We start from the raw sequence: 24,904 nt of genomic DNA, 5'->3' as shown, positions 1-24,904 counted from the left end.
CAGTGCTTCTGGAAGTGCCAGAGGGTTCTTTCAGTCCTGCCAGGGTGAGTGAGGGAAAGCGAGACACCCCTGCTGCACACACAGACCCCCTCCCTGGCTAGCTCTGCACTACCCTGTGTGAGTGCGAGGCCTGCTGCTCTAACAGCCCCCCCCCCCCATTGAGGTTTCCTATCTCCTGTTTGTTTTGGTTTTGTCCCAAGCTTTAATAGTTCTTCAATCCTTAAGGAAAAAACAAAACAAAACAAAACACTCCAACTACAATCTCTAATTACTGAACTATATCTACCCCTACCCCAGAGGAGGTCATTGCTTTCCTGCTGGAATGCACTAGAAAACTATTTTCTCTTTAATGCTTCTGTTTACGTATTCAAAAGAGCAACAGAGAAAGAGAGACAAATTTCCATCTGCTGGTTCACTCCCCCCATGTCCACAATGTGGATGGCAGGAACCCAAGTATTTGGGCCATTTTCCACTGCCTCCCAGGATGTAGCAGCAGGGAGCTGTATTAGAAGTACAGAGTAGCTGGGATTCAGTATTCTGATACAGAATGTAGGGGTACCAAGCAGTGGCGTAATCCACGGTATGCTTCTCCCTACCCCATGTTAGAGGCGAGATATCTGAGATGCAGAAGGACTCAGCAGCCCAACACAGGTCCTTAGCTCTACGTGGTATAACGGGAAGGATCGCATGAGCTTCTTACGCAGTGTCTTCCCTCTAGTCATACAAAGCAATAGTTTACCTGAGGTGACATTTTGCCACCGAGTGATGACATTACTCAGCATACACTCTAGGGTAGCTCTGGGGGCTGTGGGCTACCCTTACCCCTCGGAGGCTGAAGCTGAAGGGGCAGAGAAGGAAAGGGATGCCATCCCTCTGTCTACAGCTTAGAGGAGCTTCAGGGCCAAAGTGCCTGAATCCCCTGGAATCACAGGCTGTAATGCTTTGCTTTCAGACTCTGGGTCCAGTTCCGTTTCAGAACATTCTCTCAGAACATTTTCCAACACTCAAGGCCTGGGCCCTTCTGCTTTTGGCTGAGTTTTCTGCTCAATTCTGTGCCAGAGCTACAGGTTGGAGAGCGGTGGGCATCTCCCAGGCCCAGCTGGCTAGGACTGGCTGCCCAGAAGTCTGGGCTCAGCCTGGTACAGGGACTTCTGGTGGGAAAAACCCTGGAACAGCTCGGTTATAGCTTAGCACTTGGGGAAGCAGGACATACGTACATATTCTATTTTTCTTCAAAATAAACATATATCACTTTTTATGGATAGCACTATCTTTTTAATCCAAATATTCAAATTTCAACAATCTTGATGCAAATCCTTTTGGACCAGTAGGCTCACGCAGATGTTTCTCATTGACTCCCATATGCAGTTAAAAATGTTTTATCATGGTAAACTTAGTCCAACTGCTTGGATCTGAATGTCATCACTACCGGTTAGTAACGGTGACCTTGGCAAATCATTTCTGTAAAAACGAGACTCCACCTCGCCTACTCCTCAGCCCAACCCTGTGGGGTGCACACACTCATCTCCCAAGGGAGCAGCTAGCTGAAAGGGATTGAACTCAGACAGCCTGTGTTAACCTTGAGGGACTGGTCGGAGCAGCCTGTTAAAAAGGGCTGCTGTGAAAATGCCTGCAAGCGCTTAGCCAAAGTTTGACTTTTAATAAGTTAAGTGCTTAATAAAGTTTCCTGCGGTTGCAGTATTTGATGTTTTGTGTTTGTTATAAAACAAAGAAGAGGGCCATGGGGTTTAACTCATTAAAGAGTCCAAGAGACTGATGAAGCTGACAGGATCACGGCGGCTCCGGGCCGGGGTGCGGGGCTGGGTGCGGGCCAGTGAGGTGCTAGGGCGCGCGCTGGCGCACCCGGCGGGGCCCAGGGGCGGGGTCAAGGAAGCCCCGCCCAGTAGCCACCTGCGACAGGTGGAGCGAGCAGCGCCCGGGTCTCAGCCATGTCCGCGGAGGGTGCGGGGCTGCCGCTGGAGCCGGAGCCTGGGCCGGGACCGGGGTCGGAACCAGGACCCGGGCCTGGGTCTGAGCCTGGACCGCTCTGCCCCCAGCACGGGCAGCCTCTGAGCTGGTTCTGCAGCTCCGAGCGGCGGCCGGTGTGCGCCGCCTGCGCGGGGTTGGGCGGCCGCTGCCAGGGACACCGCATCCGTCCAGCCGAGGAGCGCGCGGAGGAGCTGCGGGTGAGCGGGCGCGGGTGTGGGAAGAAAGACTAGTGGCTTGGAACCGAGGGGCGCGCCAGGCAGCCTGGGGAGGGGTGATTGGCAGGGACATTGGGAAGCTGGTGTCGGCTCCTCAGTGGCCTTGGCCGGAGAACCAGACGGTTGAGGGTGTGGCCTCTGGAGTTAGACCGATCCTGAGTTCGAATCCCTCTTCCTTCTAGCTTCCTCGCGAGGCACGAGGCACGTGACTCATTGGTTTCAGTGTTTGGGGATATTAATAATAGCAGCACTTATCTTGTTAGACTTGTAAGATAATGGGCAAAATGCGGTTTAACCCGTAGTGGTCCAGAGGATTCCTGCTGTGGCTCCGAGTGTGGGAGCTGAGCCTGGCCTGGGGCAGTAACCAATTGAGTTGCTCCAGGTCCGCCAGACATGCCCTCACGGTCTCCCCAACAGGACCCTCCTCACTCCTCAACCCCGCAGCCCAGGCTTCCAGGCAAGGTGATGGATCTTTTTCATCCTTTTTGCTTTCGGCTTTGGCCATGACCATGCTCCAGGCTGGACCTGTGGAGGGGGAGCAGAGTCCAGGTCAGCCTGGTGCTTTCTCTTGCAATGCCCTTCCCCTCCCCCGGATTTCCTTGGCATTTGCTAAAAAGGGCTTCTTTTTATCAACCATACCCCAGAGTCGAATCCTGTTGTGTGCCTGGGGGCCCCTCGCCCCCAAGGGGGCCTGGAGGGATTCAGACAGGACTGCAGTAAACACCACCTTAGATGGGGTGCTGGAGTTAGGAGGGACTCAGTTATCAGCGAACGTAAAGCTCCAGCTTGGTCCTACCTGTCATTAGTACTATCAATAACAGTCATTATAAACACCAGCCTGTGTAGGGTGGTGTAATCAGCTTGCATAAGGGGCAGAAACTTGGCAAATCCCAAAGCCTTTGAAGTAGATCTTGTCTGTGTCATTTTATGGACCAGGAAACCGAGGCTCAGGATGGGAGACAGGCAGTGACTCCGCCAGGATTTCTAGTGTTCAGGCGGCAGAGTTGTTGCCTGAGTAAGAGAAAGCTGCCCTCTTTGCTTCCGTGGTTGGAGGGAGGAAGCATTGGAGTTGGGATTGGGAGTTTCCTGAACGCTGCCGCCGTGGAGCTAGGTCTGGGCGGTGCAGCGTGTCGGTCCTGATGGTTGTTCTGGAATGTATTCCCAGGAGGCTGCCTTAAGTCCCCACAGAGGCCCAAAGCATGTTATCTCCTGGGCTGCAAGGGAGCTGAGGACTACCCCTCTCTGGTTTACATTAGATCATATCTTCTGCATTCTTCTTCTTCCTTGTACCTCCAGCCAAAAAAAGATAGTTCGCCCCAGGGCAAGAGCTTTATGGACCCAGACCAAAACAGCGCCAGTTCCACTGCTTAGCTAACCTTCTGGATGCTTGCCGTATGGTCTTGCAGAGAATGGTCTCGGCTCGATCGCTCAGTTTTTTTTTTTTTAAGATTTATTTATTTTTATTGCAAAGTCAGATATACAGAGAGGGGGAGAGACAGAGAGGAAGATTTTCCATTTGCTGGTTCACTCCCCAAGTGGCTATAATGGCCAGTGCTGAGCTGAACCGAAGCTAGGAGCCAGGAGTATCCTCTGGAGGCCCATGTGAGCACAGGGTCCCAAGGCTTTGGGCTGTCCTCTACTGCTTTCCCAGGCCACAAGCAGGGAGCTGGACAGGAAACAGGGCTGCCAGGATCAGAGCGAGCACCCATATGGGATCCTGGTGCTTGCAAGGGCAGGACTTTAACCACTAGGCTAGTGCGCTGGGCCCTTGGTCTCAGTTATATGGTGTGTGTTGATTCCAGCTTCCATTCAACTCTGTGACTTTGTGTTTGAACCTGTGATGTGGAAGACGAAGGGGAAGGGGAGTGTTTAGGGAGATTTCCTGGAAGAGGTAGCTGAGGTGCCTTTTGGCAGATGGAACTGAGGCAGATCTCTCAGGGGCAATCGTGGTGGGGCTGCTGCTCGGCAGGACTTGGAATGGGAAAACAGGGGCCTTGTCATACTCCCAGAGAAGTCATTTCTGCTTGGGCCTCAGCCTTCCCATTGCTGAAACTTCTGTGTGATTGTGTGTGACGCCAGCTGCTCTGAAAACTGCTGAACGTCTTAGGGCCATGGTGGTGACTGCTCATTCATTCAACAAATATTTGTTCAGGGCCTTCTATGTGCAGGAGCACTCTTCTAGGCAGAAGGCCACAGTGAACAAATCAAAGTCACAGTGTCCCGGCTGGTGGGGAGACAGAGACACAAGTCAGTGAACAAACATAATGGGTAGTTAGAAGTACCAGGGAGGAAGAATAAAGTGAGCAAAAGATCAAGGGCTGAGGAAGGTTAGGAAAAGCCTCTCAGAAGGGGAGAATATCTGATTACAGTGAAGGGGCCACAGAGAGAGAGAGAGACAGAAGGCACAGCAGAGGCAAAGCTTGGGTCAGGAAAAGTCTGGTGTATTTAAGAAACTGGAACAATGTGCCGGTGCGGTGTCCTAGCAGCTTAAGTTCTCACCTGGAATGCGCTGGGATCCCATATAGGCGCAGTTCATGTCCTGGCAGCCCCGCTTCCCATCCAGCTCCCTGCTTGTGGCCTGGGAAAGCAGTGGAGGACGGCCCAAAGCCTTGGGACCCTGCACCTGCATGGGAGACCTGGAAGAGGCTCCTGGTTCCCTGCTTCGGATCGGCGCAGCACTAGCTGTTGCGGCCACTTGGGGAGTGAATCATCAGGTGGATGATCTTCCTCTCTGTCTGTCCTCCTTCCTCTCTGTATATCTGACTTTGCAATAAAAAGAAATACATATTAAAAAAAAAAAAGGAAAAGAAAAAAGGTCAGTATGGAGAGACATTGTATAAGCAGGCAGAGTGGGACCCTGTTGCTTTGAGTAAAAATCTGATCTCCCTGCGAGTGTGTTGGGAGCCTTTGGGGGGGGGGTGAGAGCGGGTGGGGGGGAGAGAGGGAGAGAGAGAGAGAAACTTTGGAGATAGCACTGATAGGTCTTGCTGATGGGTGAGGTTGGAGAGACTCTGACGTTTGGCACTGGGTAACAGGTTGATGATTGATGATGCTGTGTCATGAACTGGGAGAACTGTTTGGAAGGTCCTTCTGCTCCTGTGTGGGTGTGGAGAGTTAGGGAGCTGGAGATGAGGGAAGGTTGGAAGTGTATGCAAGGAAGTAGTTAGATTGATGGCCCTGGCAATCTCGGGATGAGGAAGGAAGTGAGAGGGCCTGGCGTAATGGCTCAGTGGCTAAATCCTCACCTTGCATGCGCTGGGATTCTACCTGGGAGACCCAGAAGAAGCTCCTGGCTCCTGGCTTCAAATTGGCCCTTTCTGGCCATTGCAGCTCCTTGGGGAGTAAACCAGCAGATGGAAAATCTTTGTCTCTCCTTCTCTGTGTAAATTTGCCCTTTCAAAAAAAGAAAGAGATCTTTAAAAAAATAAAAAAGGAAGGAAGGAAGTGAGGGCACAAAAGGGGGGAATGCTGGACAGCTCAGTGTTGGTGACCCCAGCTGAGCTGAAGCGTGGTTGCAGTGGGAATCCTAGAGACACTGAGCTGCAAGGGCATGCAGTTCTTGACATGAAGAGTTGGGAGGTAGGTTTGTTTCTGAGAGTGGTGAGCTCTGGGAGGTGGCTCTGGGAATGGCCGCCTCAGGTGGGGTAAAAGGAAAGAAGCATTGGACTGGAGGGATGGCAATTCACATGGACCAAGATGCGTGTTATTTGTGTTGCAGAACAAGATCGTGGACCAGTGCGAGAGGCTGCAGTTACAGAGTGCCAGCATAACCAAGTATGTGGCCGAGGTCCTGCCGGGGAAGAACCAGAGAGCAGTGGTAATTCCTCTCCTCTCCCCTTCCCTCTCCTGTGGGTTTCCTCCCTTGATATGATCCCAGCCTCAGGAGCTGGAACAAATCAGGCTCCCTTCTCAACCTCACAGACTTCTTGGGCTACCAGCAAGCCTAGTGTCCAGGAAGGACGGTTTCCCATCTCGCCAAGTATCCATTTTACCTTCTGGGCTTGTTCCTAGTATTGAACCGGGTCCAGAAAAAGATTCTTCCAGGAAGTGACTTTCTTGGGTAGTTTGGATTAAGAAGGGTAACAGACTTCTGGCACCATCTCACTATTTTGTGCTTTATGGCAAGCCCCTGCCATAAGTGGCAGTAACAGTCCTGTTTACAGATGGGAAAATGGGTCCTGGGGAGATGAGTTGAGTCCCCTCGGCCTCCTGACAAAGTCAGTTCTATGACCTGGAGCTTCTGGCAGCTTCTTGCTGCATCCCACTCTGATCTTTATTCCATGGACTCATTACCACTGCTTGCCCTCGTTTAGAAAAAACTATTTATTTTTATTGGAAAGGCAGATTTGCAGAGAGAAAAGAGACAGAAATCTGCTGATTCACTCCCCAAGTGGCCACAATGGGTGGAGCTGAGCTGATCTGAAGCCAGGAGCCAGGAGCTTCTTCTATGTCTCCCACATGAGTACAGGGTCCCAAGGCTTTAGGCCATCCTCAACTACTTTCCCAGGCCACAAGCAGGGAGCTGGAAGGGAGGAAGAGCAGCTGGGATATGAACCAGCACCCCTATGGGATCCTGGTGCATGCAAAGGCAAGGACTTTAGCCACTAGGCTATAGCGCCCAGGCTCATCAGCTACCTTTTTTTTTTTAAACAAGGCCTTCTTGAGCACCTATCATGAGCTGGGCACTGTTGCCCAAACACATGAAGATTCTTGTTTTTTTTTTTCTTTTTTTTTTTTTTTAAGATTTATTTATTTTTATTACAAAGTCAGATATACAGAGAGGAGGAGAGACTGAGAGGAAGATCTTCCAAACGATGATTCACTCCCCAAGTGAGCTCAACGGCGCTGATCTGAAGCAGGGAACCAGGAACTTCTTCCGGGTCTCCCATGTGGGTGCAGGGTCCCAAGGCTTTGGGCCATCCTCGACTGCTTTCCCAGGCCACGAGCAGGGAGCTGGATGGGAAGTGGAGCTGCCGGGATTAGAACCAGCGCGCATATGGGATCCTGGCGTGTTCAAGGCGAGGACCTTAGCCACCGGCCCCTATTGTATTCTTGTATTCTTATCAGGGAAGAGAGATCATAATAAATAAACCATATGCAGTGTCAGAGGGGAGGATGATACCTACTAGGGGATAGGATAAAACAGGAAGGGCAATTGGACATGTTGAGCACTGCGGTTGCACTTACATGCCTGTAGTCAGGAATGACCTCATCAATGTTGATTTCTGCACAGAGAGCTAGGAGATGAGGGAATGGACCACCCATGTAGGGGAAGAATGTTCCAGAAAAAAGAAATGGCAAGCGTAGGAGCCCTAAGGTTAGGAGTGGAACTGGCATGTTGAAGGAGCAGCCAGGAGGTCTGTGAGGTGAACACAGACCGCTGGGAAGACAGTAAGAGAGCAGAGAGCTGGGTTGTGGACACATTGGCCACAAAGGATCTGGCCTTTTCTTCGGGGTTTGAAAGAAAGCTGCTGGAAATGTCTAAACAGAGTGAGATGCAGTGCTGACAACTGCCACAGGCTTCAGAGGTGAAGGCGGCAAGCCAGTTAGGAAGCCACTTATAAGAATCCCAGTGGGAGATGAGCATGGTTTGGACCCAAGTGAGTTCATCAATCATTGACTTCCCTACTCACTCCTTTTTTAACTTTTTAAAGATTTTACTTTTTTTTTTTTTTTTTTTTTTTTTACTGGGAAGTCAGAATTACAGAGAGAACGATCTTCCGTTTGCTGGCTCACTCCTCAGATAAATTGGTTGCAACAGCTGGAGCTAAGCTGATCTGAAGCCAGGAACCTCCTCGGGGTCTCCCACATGGTGCAGGATTCCAAGGCTTTGGGCTGTCCTCCACTGCTTTCCCAGGCCACAAGCAGGGAGCTGGAAGAGAAGTAGAGCAGCCGGGACACGAATTGGCACCCATATGGGATCCTGGCATGTGCCAGGAGAGGACATTAGGCAGAAGGCTACTGCGCCAAGGCCTCTGCTCAGTCGCTTCCCTAGGGCACACTATCCCCATTTCTTCTGTAAAGCAGTGAGCACTGTCTCCTGAGCTGTGTCAAGCAGTCCTAAGGGACAGGACACAGGGAGCATGGCTGTCCATCCTTGATTCGCTGACATGAGGAAAGCAGTTTTAGCCTGTCCTGTTTGCCACAAGTGCAAGTACAGATGCCTTACAGATATCTATGGGATGATCATTAGTAGCTGGCATCTGAGGTAGTAGAATAGTGCTGGGTGGAAAGGCAAGAATTGGGTTCTAGTCCCAGCTCTGGCACTGGCTTGCCATGTGAGCACTACCAAATGATTTTTCACTGGGTCAAAAAAAATTTTTTTTTTTTTTTTGTTACAGAATTTTCATACGTATTGGCTGAGAATTGATTCTATATCTCTCCTGTTCCCACCATGGAACTCTTTTTAAAAAGATTTACTTTTTTTTTTATTTATTGGAAAGACAGAGTTACAGAAAAAGGAGAAGAGACAGGGAGAAAGAGGATCTTTCATCCACTAGCTCGCTCCCCAAAAGGCCAAGGTGGGCTGGGCCGTGCCAGGCTGAAGCCAGGAACCCAGAGCTTCTTCCGTGTCTCCTATGTGAGTACCAGGGCCCAAACATTTGGGCCAACTTCCATTGCTTCTCTGGGCACATTATCAGGGAGCTGGATCAAAAGTGGAGCAGCTAGAAATCCAACTGGAACCTTTGGAGAACATTGGTGTCACAGGCAGGTGGAAGTTTAATGGAATGATGCCACAACACCAGCCCCAGTGGAACCCTTTTGAATGAACAATGTTAGAAATCATTTTTGGGGGGCCGGCGGGCAGTGGGGAGATTCAATGGTTCAGTGGCTAAATCTTTGCATTGCAAGTGCCAGGATCCCATATGGATGTCAGTGTCTTTGCTGCCCCACTTCCCATCAACCTCCCTGCTTGTGGCATGGGAAGGCAATAGAGGATGGTTCAAAGCCTTGGGACCCTGAAACTGTGTGGGAGACCCAGAAGAAGTTCCTGGCTCTGGCTTCAGATCAGCTCAGCTCTAGCTGTTGTAGCTACTTGGGGAATGAACCAGCAGATGGAAGATCTTTCTCTCTGTTTCCCCTCTCTGTTAATCTGCCTTTCTAATATAAATAAATAAATCTCTTTTTTTTTAAAAAAAAGAGTGAATGAGTTTTGGGTTCCTATACATGGTGAAATATCAATTGGACCACTCTTGGCACAGTTCCAGTAGATGGGGATGAGTTTTTAGGATTTTCTGCCCCACAATTCTGTGACTCTTTGATTGTGGTCCATTGGTCTTGGTTCTTCCAAAGGTGAAATAAGCAGGTGATTCTAGTGATTCACTAAGCCCTTCCCAGCCCTTCCGTTCTGTTACTAAGCTCTGTGAGATACCACCTGGCATCTAGATCTCAGACGTTTTTAAACCTACATCATGTGTGGGAATACCTTAGGACTGGGATGTTCAAGAATGGCTTAAGTTCTGTAACTTCCCTGACTGTACCCATGGTAGACATTGCTAATAGATTTCAGAACACCTTCCCACTGATTGCAAATCCTCCTGATGTTAGCTGTGGCTTTAGCAGGCCTCAGCTTTTCATTTTATCCCTTGTCAGAGCATGGCCAGTGCTGCGAGGGAAGTGGTTATCCAGCGGTTGAGTCTGGTGCGGAGTCTGTGCGAGAGTGAGGAGCAGCGATTGCTGGAACAGGTGCATGGTGAAGAGGAGCGAGCCCACCAGAGCATCCTGACGCAGCGAGTTCACTGGACCGAGGCTCTGCAGAAGCTTGACTCTATCCGCACCAGCCTGGTGGGCATGCTCACTCATCTGGATGACCTCCAGCTGATCGTAAGTCAGACACGGGTGAGGGCTGGCCCAGCTAGCCAGCTGCCTCCATAAAAGTTTGAAAATGTTGACATGTTTGTGGTAGGAGAAAGAACCAAAGAGGCATTTGATGCCTTTTTTTTGGACACAGTGACAAAAATTCTCTATTTGCCCAAACTTGAGTTGAACCTTCTCTTGAGACCAAACCATCTGTGCACTTCTTTGCCAAATCTAATTTTAGCAGAGTCCTCTGCTAAATTCTCTAGCCAGAACCCCTAGCTTCAGGATCTAATCTCTTTCTTATCTGCTCAGCTTCCTCATCCTCTCAAGCCCCAGGACATGGCTGAGCTCGTCAGTCTGTCTTCAGCAAGATTCCTGCTGGGTCACTTTAGCCAGAGTCTCCTTTCCCCTGATATTTCCTCTGAGTAATTTCCATCTACTGCCACCTTCTCCCCGCTACCACCTGCTCTTCGGGTATTCATTTCCTTTTGTCCATTCTGTTTTCAGATTTGAACTCAAATCCCTATATAGATGCAAGGCCCTGTCTCAGTGGTTTTTGTACCTGTCATGATGGTGTTCAACAAAATTTCCTTACCATGCTTTCATAGCTATCAAACAATTTCTTCTATAACACAGTGCAGGGAAGTAAGAGATCTGTGATCTTTTGGGGACCCAATGACAGTATTCTTGCAACAGCGAGCAGATGCATGTCTCATATCTAAAGTCTTCCAGATGTAGGGAGTGGGGAATCAGGAGAGCTTCTTGGATGAAGTCATGTAGAAACTGATACCAAAAGATAAGAATAGTTGTGTACAGGGAAGTGGGGAGGCGGAATGAGTTCAGGAGGAGGCAGACAGGAGCATACCCAGGGCTGCTGGCGATGTCTCCAGTGTGACAACATAGAGCTCATCCTTAATCCTGCCAGCCAGCAATGCCCAGTACATAGCCTTCCAGGGTCTTCCAAATGGGCAGGTATGTCCAGTTTTGATTGGACAGTAAAGAGCCAAGCAGAGGTACACAAGCATGGAATAACCAAGCCATCCCACTGTGTTTTCAAGTCGGGCTGTTTCCATGAGTGCCCTAGATTGTACATCCATTTCATCATCCAGCTTTGGCGTACAGAGTGCATCCTGTCCCCAACACTGGGGTGGTCCCAGTGGAAGACAGAAAGAGCCTCCACCATTCGGGAGCTGGCAGACTTTGGGGTGGGGAAACTTTAGGCACACAAGGGTCAACTCTGAAGTGGGGATAAGGGGAACCCTGGAGGCCAGGACTTATTCTGAATATGTTACAGGTTGTGTGTGTGTGTATAAAGAAAGAGCCACAAGCTTTAAGCTGACACTTAAAGAAGAGAAGTTTTCGCTCTAGATCTGTGTCCGCATGAAGCCTTCGACACTTTATAAATCGTGCCTATCTGTTGGGGTTCTGATGTTAAAACTGACTTTATTCTCTTTTCTTCCAGGAGAAGGAGCAGGACATTTTTGAGAGGTGAGTACAGCCCCCTCTTGAAAAGCGACTTGCTTGGGCAGTCACAGGGTCACCTGGCCTCCACCCAGTTTACCCAGGCCTCGCTGCTTCTGGGAGGAATCTCAGGGCATGCAGCTGTGTGGCTTCTCCGAGCCCAGTCCAGTGAATGGGGCCTTCCTGGCTTGGAGAACTGTGTCAGACCTGCATGAAGGTTAGGGGAAATAAACATTCACAGAGGCTTGCCACAGACTTTCTGAAACGTCATCCTATTCAAAGATGTAGTTACCTTGTCTGAGGGTTTTCTCAGTCCCAACTATAGGGGAGAATGTTGAATATTGAGGCTCAAAGAGGGGAGGGGACTTTATGTAAGCCCTGATCCATCTGACAACCATCCCAGTACTATCTCCTAAACATCACATCCTGCTGTCTGATGGAATCCTCTTTGAATTTAAGTCTCTATGACTAAATTTTTTATTAGAAATTTATTTTTGGGCCTGGTGTGATGGCTCAGTAGCTAAGTCCTTACCTTGCAAGCGTTGGGATCCCATATGAATGCCAGTTCGTGTCTTGGCTGCTGCTCTTCCCATCTAGCTCCCTGCTAGTGGTCTGGGAGAGCAGTAGAGGATGGCTCAAAGTCTTAGGACCCTGTATCCTCCAAATGTCTGCAACAGCTAGAGTCAGGCCATGTTGAAGCCAGGAACTCAGTTTGGGTCTCATGTAGCTAGCAGGGACTTAATTTCTTGAGCCATCACTTGTTGCCTCCCAGGGTACACATTAGCAGGAAGCTCAATCAGAAGCTAGGACTTGAACCCCAGGCACAGAGATAGAGAATACAGGTACTCCAAGTGATTCCTGGCCAAAATTTCTACTTTAATTATTCAATAATAAAAGAATTTCACCAGTTTCTACTTGGGTTCTGAAAGGCTGAGAACAAGGGCCTAAGGAAATAGCCAAGAGGGTGCGATTTCCCAGGCGAAGGAGTTAGCTTCTCAAAGCTTCTGTGAGAGATTTCAGAGCTGTACTCAGGGGACATGATTTATTCTTATTTATTTATTTTATGTAGTATTTATATCTCAGTAACAGTACATGTGCATGGGAAAGTATAAAACTATTTTTAATGAGAAATGAGTCTCTTTCCTTCATCCATAAAGCCATTTTATAGATGACTGGCTTTAATAAACATGTATTTTTTTTTAAGATTTATTTTTATTATTTTTTTATTGGAAAGGCGGATATACAGAGAGGAGAGACAGAGAGGAAGATCTTCCGTCCGATGATTCACTCCCCAAGTGAGCGCAACGGGCCGATACTATGCCAATCCGAAGCCAGGAGCCTCTTCCGGGTCTCCCATGCGGGTGCAGGTTCCCAAAGCTTTGGGCCGTCCTCGACTGCTTTCCCAGGCCACAGGCAGGGAGCTGGAAGGGAAGCGGGGCTGCCGGGATTAGAACCGGCGCCCATATGGGATCCCGGGCATGCAAGGCGAGGACCTTTAACCACTTGCGCCACCGCGCCGGGCCCAATAAACATGTATTTTGCGGACTTTCCTATTTATTATTCATTGGAGGGTGTGTAGAATTTTGTCTCTTTAAAACTGTTTTCAAAAGGTGGGCATTGTGGCACAGTGATTAAGTAGCCACTTGGGAAACCCTCCTCGCACGTGGAGTGGCTGTTGAGAATCCCAGCTCCTCCACTTCCAATCGAGCTTCATGCTAAGACATCCCAGGAGGTGGCAGATTACAGCTCAGGTACTTGGGTCCCTGCTGCCCACAAGGGAGACCTGATGGAAGTTCAAGGCCCTGGTTGCAGCCTGGTGTAGTCCCAGTCCCTCTGTTACCAGCATTTGGTGAGTGAATCACCACATGGAAGATCTGTGCATGTGTGTGTGAAAGAGAGATTCTGCCTTTCAAATAAATTGAACAATTTTTTTTAACACAGATGAGGTAGTTTTACACCTGTTGGTTTGTAGATTTGTATGCTTTCTTGGACATCTTTTGGTTTCCCTCCCCTGCCAAGGATTTGTGAACCGGTCCACAGTGTGGGTGTGTCCACACCGATTGCATTATCCACTGCTAAGACCAGGTTGGCTCGCTCCCGATTCCTTCCACGAAGATCCTTCCCTGTTTCTGCACACCTGCTCTTGGCCTCTTGGCTTCATCATCTTCCTCTAGCACAGTCCCTCTTAAATATCAAGTTGAGCTGATTGTCTTTTTTAAAGCTGCTCTTTAATTTTTTAATTTTAAAATATTTCAAATATATAGAAAAATTCCAATGAGAATGTAATGAGCTTTAAGTTGAAATAGAATAGAATATTTGTTGATATTTTCCCACAATCCCTTTGGTGTATATTCTCTGTCTAGTGTATATGTACTCTCTTTCTCTAGTACGTATAAGACAAGACCTTATTTTTTCTGGCCAATTTGAAGATAATTTGCACAAAGCAGGAAATAATATCTATAAATACTTTAGCTTGTATTTCCTAAGAGCAAAGACCTACTCTGATGTCAATGGAGCATATAATTCATGAAAAAAAAATTTAAAAGACTTATTTATTTTTATTGGAAAGTCAGATTTACAGAGAGAAGGAGAGACAGGGAGAAAGATCTTCCATCTGCTGGTTCACTTCCCAAGTGGCTGCGACAGCTGGAGCTGAGCTGATCTGAAGCCAGGAACCAGGAGCTTCTTCCAGGTCTCCCTCACAGGTTCAGGGTCCCAAGGCTTTGGGCTATTCTCTACTGTTTTAACAGGTGGCTATAAGCTCATGATTGGATTCAGGGTAGATATTTTTGGTAAGAATACCTCATAAATGATATTTCCTGTTTACCCTATTTGGGGGCCCTGGAGGCCCAGGATATCACTTCTAGGCCCTCATGGATGTTAATTTTGATTACACAAATAAGGTAGTGGTTACCAGATTTCTTCACTATCAAGTTATAGTTCCCTTCTGACAAGGAATGAACAATTTGTGAGCAGATACTTGTGGGCATATATTCCTGTTCTCCTTTAAACTTTCACCCAATAGTTTAGCATCCATTCATAATTCCTACCTGACTTATTCATTTGTTTATTTGCTTGCTTGTCCATTCATTTATGTGATGTTAACACAGACTTGCAAGTTCTTATTTTATTCAGTGCATTATGAACTGTCACTGCTATTTTTTGTCCATACTACCCAAGATTTGGCCAGCCCCCTTCCAGCTGCATCATTTTCTTTTTGGCGGGTCCCCATCATTCTTTGGGCATTTGTGTGTTCTCCAGCACAAGAAGATATTCCATGCCCCATTTATTCCGTTTATTCTTTTACTGCCCCGTCCCTGGAATCAGCTGTTTCTTTGGAGGTCTTGGTTCCTCTAATGGAGAATGATGTGTGGACACCAAGACCTGGGTATTGTAAATGTTCAATATCAGTATTGCTACCGATGTGCCTTGCTTTCAGACCTTTTTGGTGGACGGCAATCCATACTAGGAAGGATATCTGTGTGTGCAACCTGCTTATACACAAGCTTGCATCACAACTTTAACATTCCCATCAAACACCAAAGGGCCTTCCCTTTGCTTTCTCCCATTCAATACTTGACATTTTCTTCTTTTACAATGATAACCCAGCATTACTACATCATTCATTTGCTCCATCCAAAAATCCTTACAGTGTTGTCTGACAACTGCCAAGTCCTTTACCAGTCTCAACAAAACCATGAGTAGAGTTCAAGTCTATAGTTCTTTGTGCCCGTGGCTGTGTTCAGAAGTTGTCAAGCCCCTTCTGGCTGGAAGCTCACTTGTCAACCTGAGAAATGCCTTTGTTGGCTCTGGTGTTGTGTCCACATCTCCAGCTGGGCTCAGCTCTGGCGTCCGAAGCATCCTGCTGCAGACGGGAGCATCCTGATCCCAGCCGGGCCCTGCTGTGTGCAAGCCCCACCTCACTCCACTCCTTCAGAGTCCAGTTTCCTCTTCTGCAGCCTAGGGTAGTCAGATCAGCTGGTTCTTGGAGAGTCTGGTGTCTGAACTAAGTCTTGAATGTGCCCTGGATGAACACTTGGCACTGTTGCCAGTAGCTCCTCTTTCCTTCTGACCTTTTGGCTGGGGCCTCGCAGGCCTCTCTGCTTAGAGAAGATCCTAACAGACTCTTTCCTGTCCTAATCATAAAGTACCTTTTGTTCCTGGGCCTGATCATGGCTTTGTTCACCTCATTCTGCCTTCCCAAGCTGGGACAGTTGGTGTCAGTCTTGCAAAGAACTTGCATGCATCAGGGGACATGCCCCACCTACCCTCTGCCCTCCCATTCATTTGCCAACAGTCATGAGATTGGGAGAGTGTATTGAACTACTGCATGATCTCAAAGCTGCTTTTGGGCTTAGAAATGGGGAGAAGGTTCTTTACCAGTTCCTATGTCAGTGGGCTGACTGGTTCTATGACGAAGTGGGCATGTGGCATGGTAGTTAGGACATCACATGAGCTGTTTGCATCTCCTAACAGACTGCCTAGCCTCAAGTCCTGGCCTCACTTCCCATTATGACTTCCTGCTAATGCACACTTTGGGAAGCAATGGTGGTGGCTCAAGTATTAGAGTTGCCTCTACCCACCTGGGAGACCCAGATTGAGCTTTTGGCTTCTGGATGTGGCCTGGTCCAGATCCTGCTGGGGTAGACATTGGGGAGTGAACCAGCGGATGGAAGATATATCTCTTTGTCTCTGTCTCTGCCTTTCAAGTACAGTGGGGAAGAAAATATAAGTAAAATCCTGCATCCACCAAAGGGGTACCAGATTGCCTGCCACATGGGATGCTGGGGAGTAGAGTGTGTGAGCTCAGAGGGAAGGTGGGCATCTCTTGTGTGCACCCCCCACCAGCCTGAATTCCAGTGAAGCAGACTGGTGCCTTACAGGGCGAAGTATTAACTTGATGCCAGCGTTGAAGCTGGAAGCTACATCTTTGTGGGGGAAGCAGCTTACCAGTGCCCCTCAATTGGTTTGTAGCAGAGCTGGAACCAGGCACTGAGGCTGGAGTATAGGCACCATCCATTTCTTTCCTTCATGTGAAATGAAACCACAAAGGGATATAAAGTGAGTATCTGCCACAAAGATTTTTTTTTTTTAAACTACTTATTTATTTGACGGGGAAGGTGGGTAAAAGGAGAGAGAAAAGCTTTGATCTGTAGGTTCACTCTCCAAATGACCACAACAGCCAAGTCTGGGTTGGGTTGTAGGAAACCAGGAGGCATCAGCTCCATTGGGGTCTCCCGCATGGGAGGCAAGCGCACAAGTACTTGGGGCATCTCCTGCTGCCTTCCTCAGTGCTCCGCAGGAAGCCGGATGGAAAGTGGAGTAGCTGGGATTCAGGTGGCATTCTTGCTGGTGTTGCAAGCTGCTTAACCTGTTGTACCCAACATTACCTCCTCCCCCTTTTTTTGCTCTTTTGTTGTTTCAAATTTAATTGTTAAAAATATATAATATAGGGCCCGGCGCAATGGTGCAGTGGTTAAGGTCCTCGCCTTGCACGCCCAGGATCCCATATGGGCGCCGGTTCTAATCCCGGCAGCCCCGCTTCCCATCCAGCTCTCTGCCTGTGGCCCGGGAAAGCAGTCGAGGACGGCCCAAAGCTTTGGGACCCTGCACCCGCGTGGGAGACCCGGAAGAGGTGCCTGGTTCCCGGCTTTGGATTGGCTGTAGCGCTCACTTGGGCAGTGAATCATCGGACGGAAGATCTTCCTCTCTGTCTCTCCTCTCTGTATATCCGCCTTTCCAATAAAAATAAAATAAATCTTAAAAAAAAAAAATATATATATATATATAATATAACCCCGGTTGACTAGGTAAAGATTGTTAAAATATAATAAAAAAAATACAAAAAAAAATATATATATAATATGTTGAGGCTGGTGCAGTGGTCCTGATCCAGATATATTTCTAGAACCTTCCTTACTCGGGTTTTTCTCCTGCCTTAGGTCCGAAGAAGCAGAGGGCATTTTGGATCCCCAGGAGTCGGAGAAGTTAAACTTTAACGAGAAGTGCACCCAGAGCCCTCTGCTGACCCAGCTCTGGGCCACAGCCGTTCTAGGATCGCTGTCAGGTTAGCCAAGCTCCAGTAAGAGTGAGTGGGCTCCTATCTGTCTGGCTGGGGTGTGCTGCTGGGTCCTGCTGGGCCCCAGTGCTGCTGGAATGCAGGCAGGTGAGTGGGCCATGGCTCTGCCCAGTCGGGCTAGGAAACTGGCCAAGTTCTTCACCTCTCAGAGCCAGCTTGTTGTGTCAGTCACACCTGCTGCCCATCCTGCCTTACTGGGACAGCCCTGGATTGTTTCTGAGAAATCTCAAGTTTCTCTTTCCAGAATGAAGCTGCCCAGAGTCCCCTTTTTTGTTTATTTAGCAAACATGGACTGGGGCCAGCCGATTGTGGGCTTGGCTCTGTGCAGCACGCAGGGGCTACCAAGGGGACCATGGCCTAGCCTCCTGTGTCCAGGAATTCCCACTTGGCACAATTCTAAGAAAGGTGGGGTTAGCAAGTGGATTCTCTTTTTCTCCGTTTTAACCTTTCCCCTACCTGGTCTTAAAATTGTGATGCAAGCTTGAGCTTACACCAGACTCCCGTGTCAGATGGTGCCTGCCAGTTCTCCTCTTGGTTTATGATTGGCAGGTGCTTATCGCATGCTTCCCAGCCTCCAGGGATTCCTCTATCCCCAGGAGTAGTCTGGAGGGTCCAGATAAGACCAGCTAGAAAGCGGTATGACCAGTGCTAGATGTAGCAACAAAACGGACCTTCATTCAGATCCTGCCACTAACTCAGTGGGTAATCTTGGACAACTCACTTCTGTGTGGGCGTTATTTCTTGAAACTTATCAGAGTTTCCAGGTGAGGTCAGTAAGTTTATAGAATACTTATGATATGCTAGGCACATCCCACGTGCTGTTTTGTTTAGTTTTCATGGCCACACTGCCCCAAGTCCTATTTTGGTCCCCATTTCACAGACAAGGAGACTGAGGCTCAGAGAAAGCTATTGCTTTGCCTGAGGTTGACACCGTGCCAGCAATTGCTATCCTGGCTGGGCAACGTCAGGGCTGAGTGGAGGGCCCTGGGAAACTCTGAGAATTCCTTCTGGCAGGCACAGAGGACATACGGATTGATGAGAGGACTGTCAGCCCCTTCCTGCAACTGTCAGATGACCGAAGGACCCTGACCTTCAGCACCAAGAAGTCCAAGGCCTGTGCAGATGGCCCGGAGCGCTTTGACCATTGGCCCAACGCACTGGCTGCCACCTCCTTCCATGCCGGCCTGCACGCCTGGGTGGTGAATGTGCAGAGCAGCTGTGCCTATAAGGTGGGCGTGGCCTCGGGCCAGCTGCCCCGCAAGGGTTCTGGCAGTGACTGCCGCCTGGGCTACAACACCTTCTCCTGGGTCTTCTCCCGCTATGACCGGGACTTCCGCTTCTCCCACAATGGGCAGCATGAGCCCCTGGAGCTGCTGCGGGGCCCGGCCCAGCTGGGCGTGCTGCTGGACCTGCAGGCACATGAGCTGCTCTTCTACGAGCCGGCATCAGGGGCAGTACTCTACACCCACCGCGCTTCCTTCCCCACGCCCCTCTTCCCTGTCTTCGCGGTGGCGGACCAGAACATTTCCCTCGTGCACTGACCTCTGGTCACAGAGAGGCCAGCTCCTCATTGCCACACCCTTTCAGGCACCTTTCTTTCCCTAAGGGTGCATGTATGTGTGGGGGTTGGGGCGGGGAGGAGCAGGGTGTGTAGCAACGGGATAAAGGTCATGCCCACTGGTTAGCTCTGGGAGGGGCAAGGAAGTGGCAGAACCAGGTACGATGCTTAAGTGCTGGGTGCCTGGAGGGGAATCTGCTACTTCCTGGGCCTCAGTCTTCCAAATTCAGTATGAGCCTGCTCCCCCCACCCCCACCCGAGGGTGTCTTGTCAACAACTTGATCTCTGGCATCCAGCAAGGTGCCTGATATGTAGAGTGCACAGTAAAAATGTAGTGAGTGAATGGGTAGATTGGTGGGTGGATGGATGGATGGATGGATGGAAGGGTGGAGGGCTGGCTGGGTGGGTGCGCAGTGACTGGCTGTACATGCTGGGCCCAGGGGAAGCACTGCCTTGAGCCCCTGCCCCAGCATCAGCACACAGAAGAGGTTGTCCAGCAGAAGCCTGAGGCTTTTTCAGTGCTTCTCGCTGTTTGCATGACATGCTCTAGCTCACAAGAACAATTTGAAAGGGGCTGTTCCTGGACACAGGACTGGCTTGGGAGATAATGTCCTCTGCATGCTCACCCAGCAGCATGTGCCCCTGACCTGGCAGCTGAGCTTCAGCCTGGGACCCCAGGGATAATTTTCCCCAGTAGAAGCTGAGTGGAGACCTCAGGCAAGCACTGCAAGCCAGACAGTTACAGACTGGCCTTAGGAATTATAGGTGTAATTTAAAGGTTTTTTTTTTTTTTTTAAATGCACCCTGGAATAGTGGTCTTCCAACTTTTATCCAGGAACTTTGTTCAATGGCAACATCACCTACAGCCTCAGGTTCCTGGGTTCAAGAGGGTGAGGGCCAGAGCCCTCCCCACTTTTGAAGGGTGAGTAGGGGAGACTCACAGCAATTTGAAAGCCTCCGTGTGGGGCTGGTGTCATGGTATAGCAGGTGAAGCACAGTTTGTGACACCTGCACCCCTTAACAGAATGCAAGTCTCTGCTGCTGTGCTTCCAGACTTCCTGCTTAGGGACCTGGGAAGGCAGCAGGTAATGACCCAGGTATGTGGGTCTCTGCTACCCAGCTGAGACACTCACTCAGATGTCATTCCTAGCCCACACCTGGGTGGTATGGCCATCTGGGGAGTGAACCAGCAAAGAGATGTCTCCCTGTTTTCTCTCTGTTATTATGTCTCTCAAATAAACAAATTGAAAAGAATCAAAGAAAGAAAACGAAAACCATTATTTAATCTGGAGAGGTCACAATGTAAAGCTGGCAGGGTCAGTGGTCACTGACTGAGTGCCCAGATGGGGACAATCATTATTGTGCCTCCATCACTTGTCTCCATGCAGGAACACAGACCCAGAGTGGCCAAGGATAAAGATCTTGAGAGATAAAAACTGAAAACAATCCTGATTTGCATCTGCACAGTCATTTCTTTGAAATACTGGACAAATAGCCATAGTCCACAGGACTTGGGAGAGCTTGGCACTGTGGTTACAGAATGGATGCTCGCATCCCATGTTGAAGTGCCTGGGATTTCAGCCCTGGCTCCATCCCTGATCCCTGCTTCTTGCTAATGTATACCCTGGGAAGCAACAGGGACTCATCCCACCACTAACATGGAAGACCGGGATTGTGTGCTAGGCTCCTGGCTTTGACCTGACCTAGCCTCAGCTGTTGTGCACATGTAGGAAGTGAGCCAGTGCATGGAGGATAAGTCTGTCTCTCCGCTTCCCAAATAAACAATGAAAATAAAGAGTGCCTATTAACAGCCACTTTGGCTGAAGTGACCTTGGAGGCCCTGGCAGCTGAGACCACACAACTTATGACCAGTGTCCTCACTGTGTGATACTCTAAAATTACTGTATCACTGGGCTGGGTGTCAAGCAGACAGACCAACAGGGGTTTGGTCAAGTCTGAATGCATATTCCTTGCCTTTGCCTGGGCAGCCACAGCCCAGCAGTTGGGATCAAAGTCAAACTCTTCTAATTGGCCATCTGAAGACCTCCATGCCATACTCCTCTCCAAGTCACCAGCCCAGTCCCTCCCACCCCTCTAGTGACCTTTGGTCTACAGTTCAGGGGCCTACTATAGAAATGTCCTCCGTCACCCCTCTGCCCTCTCAGCATCCTACCCCTGTGCCCATCCCTAGGTCAGGGTCCACACCAGGTTTTCTCCTGGCTGCTGGCCCCAAAATATACACAGTATGTGCCTGTGTTGCTTTTATCCCATGATATCCCCTGTGCCTGGTACTGGGCAAGGTACACATGTCCAACAGACACTAAGTAGGTGTGTGAAGGGGAGAGAGGCAGGCAGTTGCTGGCACCTGTCCAGTGGAGTTTGCCCAGATGCACACAGGGGGACATGACAACCAGCTCATCTAGGATAGCAGAGGACACGGAGTGCCTCAGCAGAGGTTGGAGAGCAGAACAGGTTGGACCACTCTCCTGGCCAAGCTCTGCAACATGTTCCTGGGTCTGTGGATGCACTAAGGTAGACTTGATCAGCCAACAGACCTTGGAAGGATTCTCTCAGTCCTTGTGCAGTGAAGCCAAGGACATCTCAGATCTATCAAAACTACTCAAGTAACACTTGTAGAACAATTCCCCACATCAGGGTTTCTAAGGTGTCGTCAAATGACTGTCTTCCATCCCTGGATGCTGACAGCAAGGAGTGATCCCCTCCCCTTCCCTACTGTAGACACAGGAGAAAAAAAAAAAAGAAAAACTGAAACATTTGTCCATACCTTGATCCACCCTAACCAGAGACCACAAGGGCATGCATCCCTCTCAAATATGTACATAATATTAAAATAAATAAGTAATTTAAAAGGAAGGGAGGAAAATAAATGTAATTGCAAAAATCTAACCTGTGCCTTTAATCTCTTTGCTCTCCCTACCTGACATTCCAGCTATCCACCCTAGGCTCCAGTCCTCCTCCCTTGGTGTCTTTCCTTGTCCTAGGATTTCCACTGTCTCAGGTGACAGGGAGCTTTGTGGGAAACCTGCGGTCAGGCCAATGGGCTCTGGAGGTCTGAAACTAGCTCACTCATTTGTAAAGTGGGGGCATCACACTTTTACCCCTTAGTAGCTCGGAGGGTTACGTATGCCTATACTGAGGTTAAGGGCAGGCCTAGTCAACCAGTGTTGGGGTGCTATTGTCTCAGACCTCCTGCTCAAGACTGTGGTGCTGTGGACAGGGTCCCCACATAGTCCAGCTTCAGCAACTTGAGGTTTTTTTTTTTTTTAAGATTTATTTGTTTTTATTGGAAAGATATACAGAGAGGAGGAGACAGAGAGGAAGCTCTCTCATCCGATATTCACTGCCCAAGTAAGCGCAATGGCCGGTGCTGTGCCGATCTGAAGCCAGGGGCCAGGAGCTTCTTCCAGGTCTCCCACATGGGTGCAGGGTCCCAAGGCTTTGGGCTGTCCTCGACTGCTTTCCCAGGCCACAAACAGGAAGCTGGAGGGGAAGTGGAGCTGCTGGGAGTAGAACCGGTGCCCATATGGGATCCTGGCACGTTCAAGGCAAGGACTTAGCTGCTAGGCCATGGTGCCAGGCCCCCAACCTGAGTTTTTCAAGGAGCCCTGACTTAAAGCATCCAGGGGGATGGTGTCTCAGGGGGCTGAATGAGTGCATTTTCTTAGGATTTCTGCTTCAGCTCTAACAGTGTCTGGGTTTTGGGGGGAGTTTAAAAAATCATCCCTTATCAAAGGACTCTCCTTGTGGCTAAAACCAAATTGGCCAATTCCTGGCTCCAAAGCTAGCTGGGCCCTTTGTGGATCTTGTGAGAGGTGAGGGAGACACATGGTGAAAGAGCAATGCAGGTGTGAGAATAAGCAAACAGAATCAAAGGGTAAGTAGTGGGCACTTACTGTTTATAGTCAGACTAGACTGTGCAGGCTGCAGGGAGAGGAGCAGAGGGCAGAAGTGTTGAAGAAAGAACGAGCTCCTAGTCGCCAAGGGCCTTGCATCCCTGCCCTCGCCAGACTCACAGCCCTGGAGTTGACCCCTCCAGACGGTCAAGGGCAGGCAGGAGATAGGCCAGGGAGGGCAGGATGTGTTCTTCAGGGATAGAAGCCTTGACCGTGGGGTCCAGGGGCTCTGGGCCAAGCACCAGGAAGCTGTGCATGCCTATTGCACGAGCCCCCTGGTAGTCACAGCGGTAACTGTCCCCAACGTGGGCTGCCACTGCCGGCTCCACGTGAGCAAGTCGCAAGGCCTCCTGGAAAATCCGAGGGTGTGGCTTAGGCTGGCCGGCAGCCTCAGAGGTCAGCACAAAGTCAAAATGTTCCCTCAGGCCCATCCCTATCAGAATGTCCTCCAGCCGCCGGTCAAAGTTGGAGACCACTGCCAGCTGCAGACCCCGCTTGCGGCAGCCCCGCAAGGCAGTCTCAGCCCCTTCCAACAGCTGCCAGTTGCCAGGGCTGGTATAGTCTTCATACATCTGCTCCGCAATGGTGGTCATGGCCTGGGCATCCCGGACACCTGCCAGGCGAAAGGTCTGCATGACCACATCTAGCCACCACCGGTGGGAAGTGAGGCCCTGGCTCAGGCCGTAGTTGGGGAAGCTCTGGCTCTGGGCCCTATATGCCTGTCCGAAGGCTTGTCCCAAGGCTGCAGCGTCCACCTTCAGCCCATGGGCTCGGGCCTTAGCAGCATAATCCTCTCCCACGGGGCGGCGGAGCCTGAGCAACGTGTCTTTCACGTCCCATGTCAGCAGCCGGATTTGCAGTCGGTGTGCCATGGTGAAGGCCAAGTCCGTGGCACAGAGGCCAGCTCAACTGCACGGGGCACTTCACTGCCACTTGGGAAGGTCTTCACAGCACAGGATCCTGAACGAGAGAAAGCAAGTGAGGTCGTCATTGCTGGCACCCTGATGCCAGGGAGATGAGGTCCATGATGGTGCTACCCACTGCGTGACCCCTAAAAAGGTCTCTCTCTGAATCCCCATCTTGGGTAAGAGGGGCAAAAGGGCACCAGCCCCCCAAACACTGGGCTAAGGGAGCTGACACCTGACACATACATCCCATGAACTGTCTGTGAGCACCACTAGGCACCAGAGGCTGAAGAACTGGACAGATTTCCAACCTCATGGCATTCACAGTCATGAAAGAACACGAGCAGGGTCAGAGAAGGGGCATAAAGGCTTACCTCACCACCTGCAATGCTGGCATCCTATATAGGCACCAGTTTCAGTTGCACCTGCTTCGCTTTTTTTTTTTTTTTAAGAATTATTTATTTTTATTGGAAAGGCAGATATACAGGGAAGAGATACAAAGAGAAGGATCTTTTGTCCGCTGATTCACTTCCTACATGGCCACAACAGCCAGAGCTGAGCTGATCTGAAGCTGGGAGCCAGGAGCCTCTTCTGGGTCTCCCGTGCAGGTGTAGAGTCCCATGGCTTTGGGCCGTCCTCGACTGCTTTCCCAGGCCACAAGCAGGGAGCTGAATGGGAAGCAGGGCTGCAGGACACGAACTGGCACCTGCATGGGATCCTGGCATGTGCAAGGCGAGGAATTCAGCTGCTAGGTTACTGCGCTGGGTCCCTGATTCACTTTCAATCCAGTTCCCATCCTGTGATTTGGGAAGGCAGCAAAAAGGCCCCAAATACTTGGACCCCTGAATGCACATGAAAGACCCTGATGAAGCTCTGAGCCTCAGATCGGCTCAGCTCCGGCCACTGTGCCATTTCAGGAGTGAACCAGTGGACTGTGGATCTCTCTCTCTCCGTCCCTCCCTTCCTTCTACAACTCTGCCTTT

At 49.9% G+C, this 24,904-nt stretch overlaps 2 protein-coding genes across 4 annotated transcripts; one reads left to right on the top strand and one right to left on the bottom strand.

The window, feature by feature from the left end:
• The first annotated feature begins 1,949 nt into the window (after nt 1-1,949).
• Nucleotides 1,950-19,141, top strand: BSPRY (B-box and SPRY domain containing). 3 transcript variants are annotated; one of them, XM_040963464.1, is made up of 6 exons: nt 1,950-2,186; nt 5,923-6,021; nt 9,798-10,028; nt 11,467-11,492; nt 17,408-17,532; nt 18,559-19,141. In XM_040963464.1, the coding sequence occupies exons 1-6, from the start codon at nt 1,950-1,952 to the stop codon at nt 19,083-19,085; spliced, it is 1,245 nt and encodes a 414-aa protein (XP_040819398.1). In that variant the 3' UTR covers nt 19,086-19,141. The 3 variants fall into 3 exon arrangements, with proteins under 3 accessions (XP_040819398.1, XP_040819399.1, XP_040819401.1); XM_040963465.1 differs by having other exon boundaries at nt 9,798-10,043; nt 18,559-19,090; XM_040963467.1 differs by lacking the exon at nt 17,408-17,532 and having other exon boundaries at nt 18,559-18,653.
• Nucleotides 19,142-22,654: 3,513 nt separating this feature from the next.
• Nucleotides 22,655-23,970, bottom strand: HDHD3 (haloacid dehalogenase like hydrolase domain containing 3). The gene has a single exon (XM_040963062.1). The coding sequence runs from the start codon at nt 23,886-23,888 to the stop codon at nt 23,133-23,135; it is 756 nt and encodes a 251-aa protein (XP_040818996.1). The 5' UTR covers nt 23,889-23,970; the 3' UTR covers nt 22,655-23,132.
• Between the last annotated feature and the right edge of the window lie 934 nt (nt 23,971-24,904).

Source organism: Ochotona curzoniae, unplaced genomic scaffold (genome assembly GCF_017591425.1).
Source record: "Ochotona curzoniae isolate NIBS_2020 unplaced genomic scaffold, NIBS_Ocur_1.0 scaffold_3208, whole genome shotgun sequence".
In the NCBI taxonomy this organism is placed as follows: Eukaryota; Metazoa; Chordata; class Mammalia; order Lagomorpha; family Ochotonidae; genus Ochotona; species Ochotona curzoniae.
Note: the sequence above shows the minus strand (reverse complement) of the source record. Positions and strands in the feature narration are given on the sequence as shown.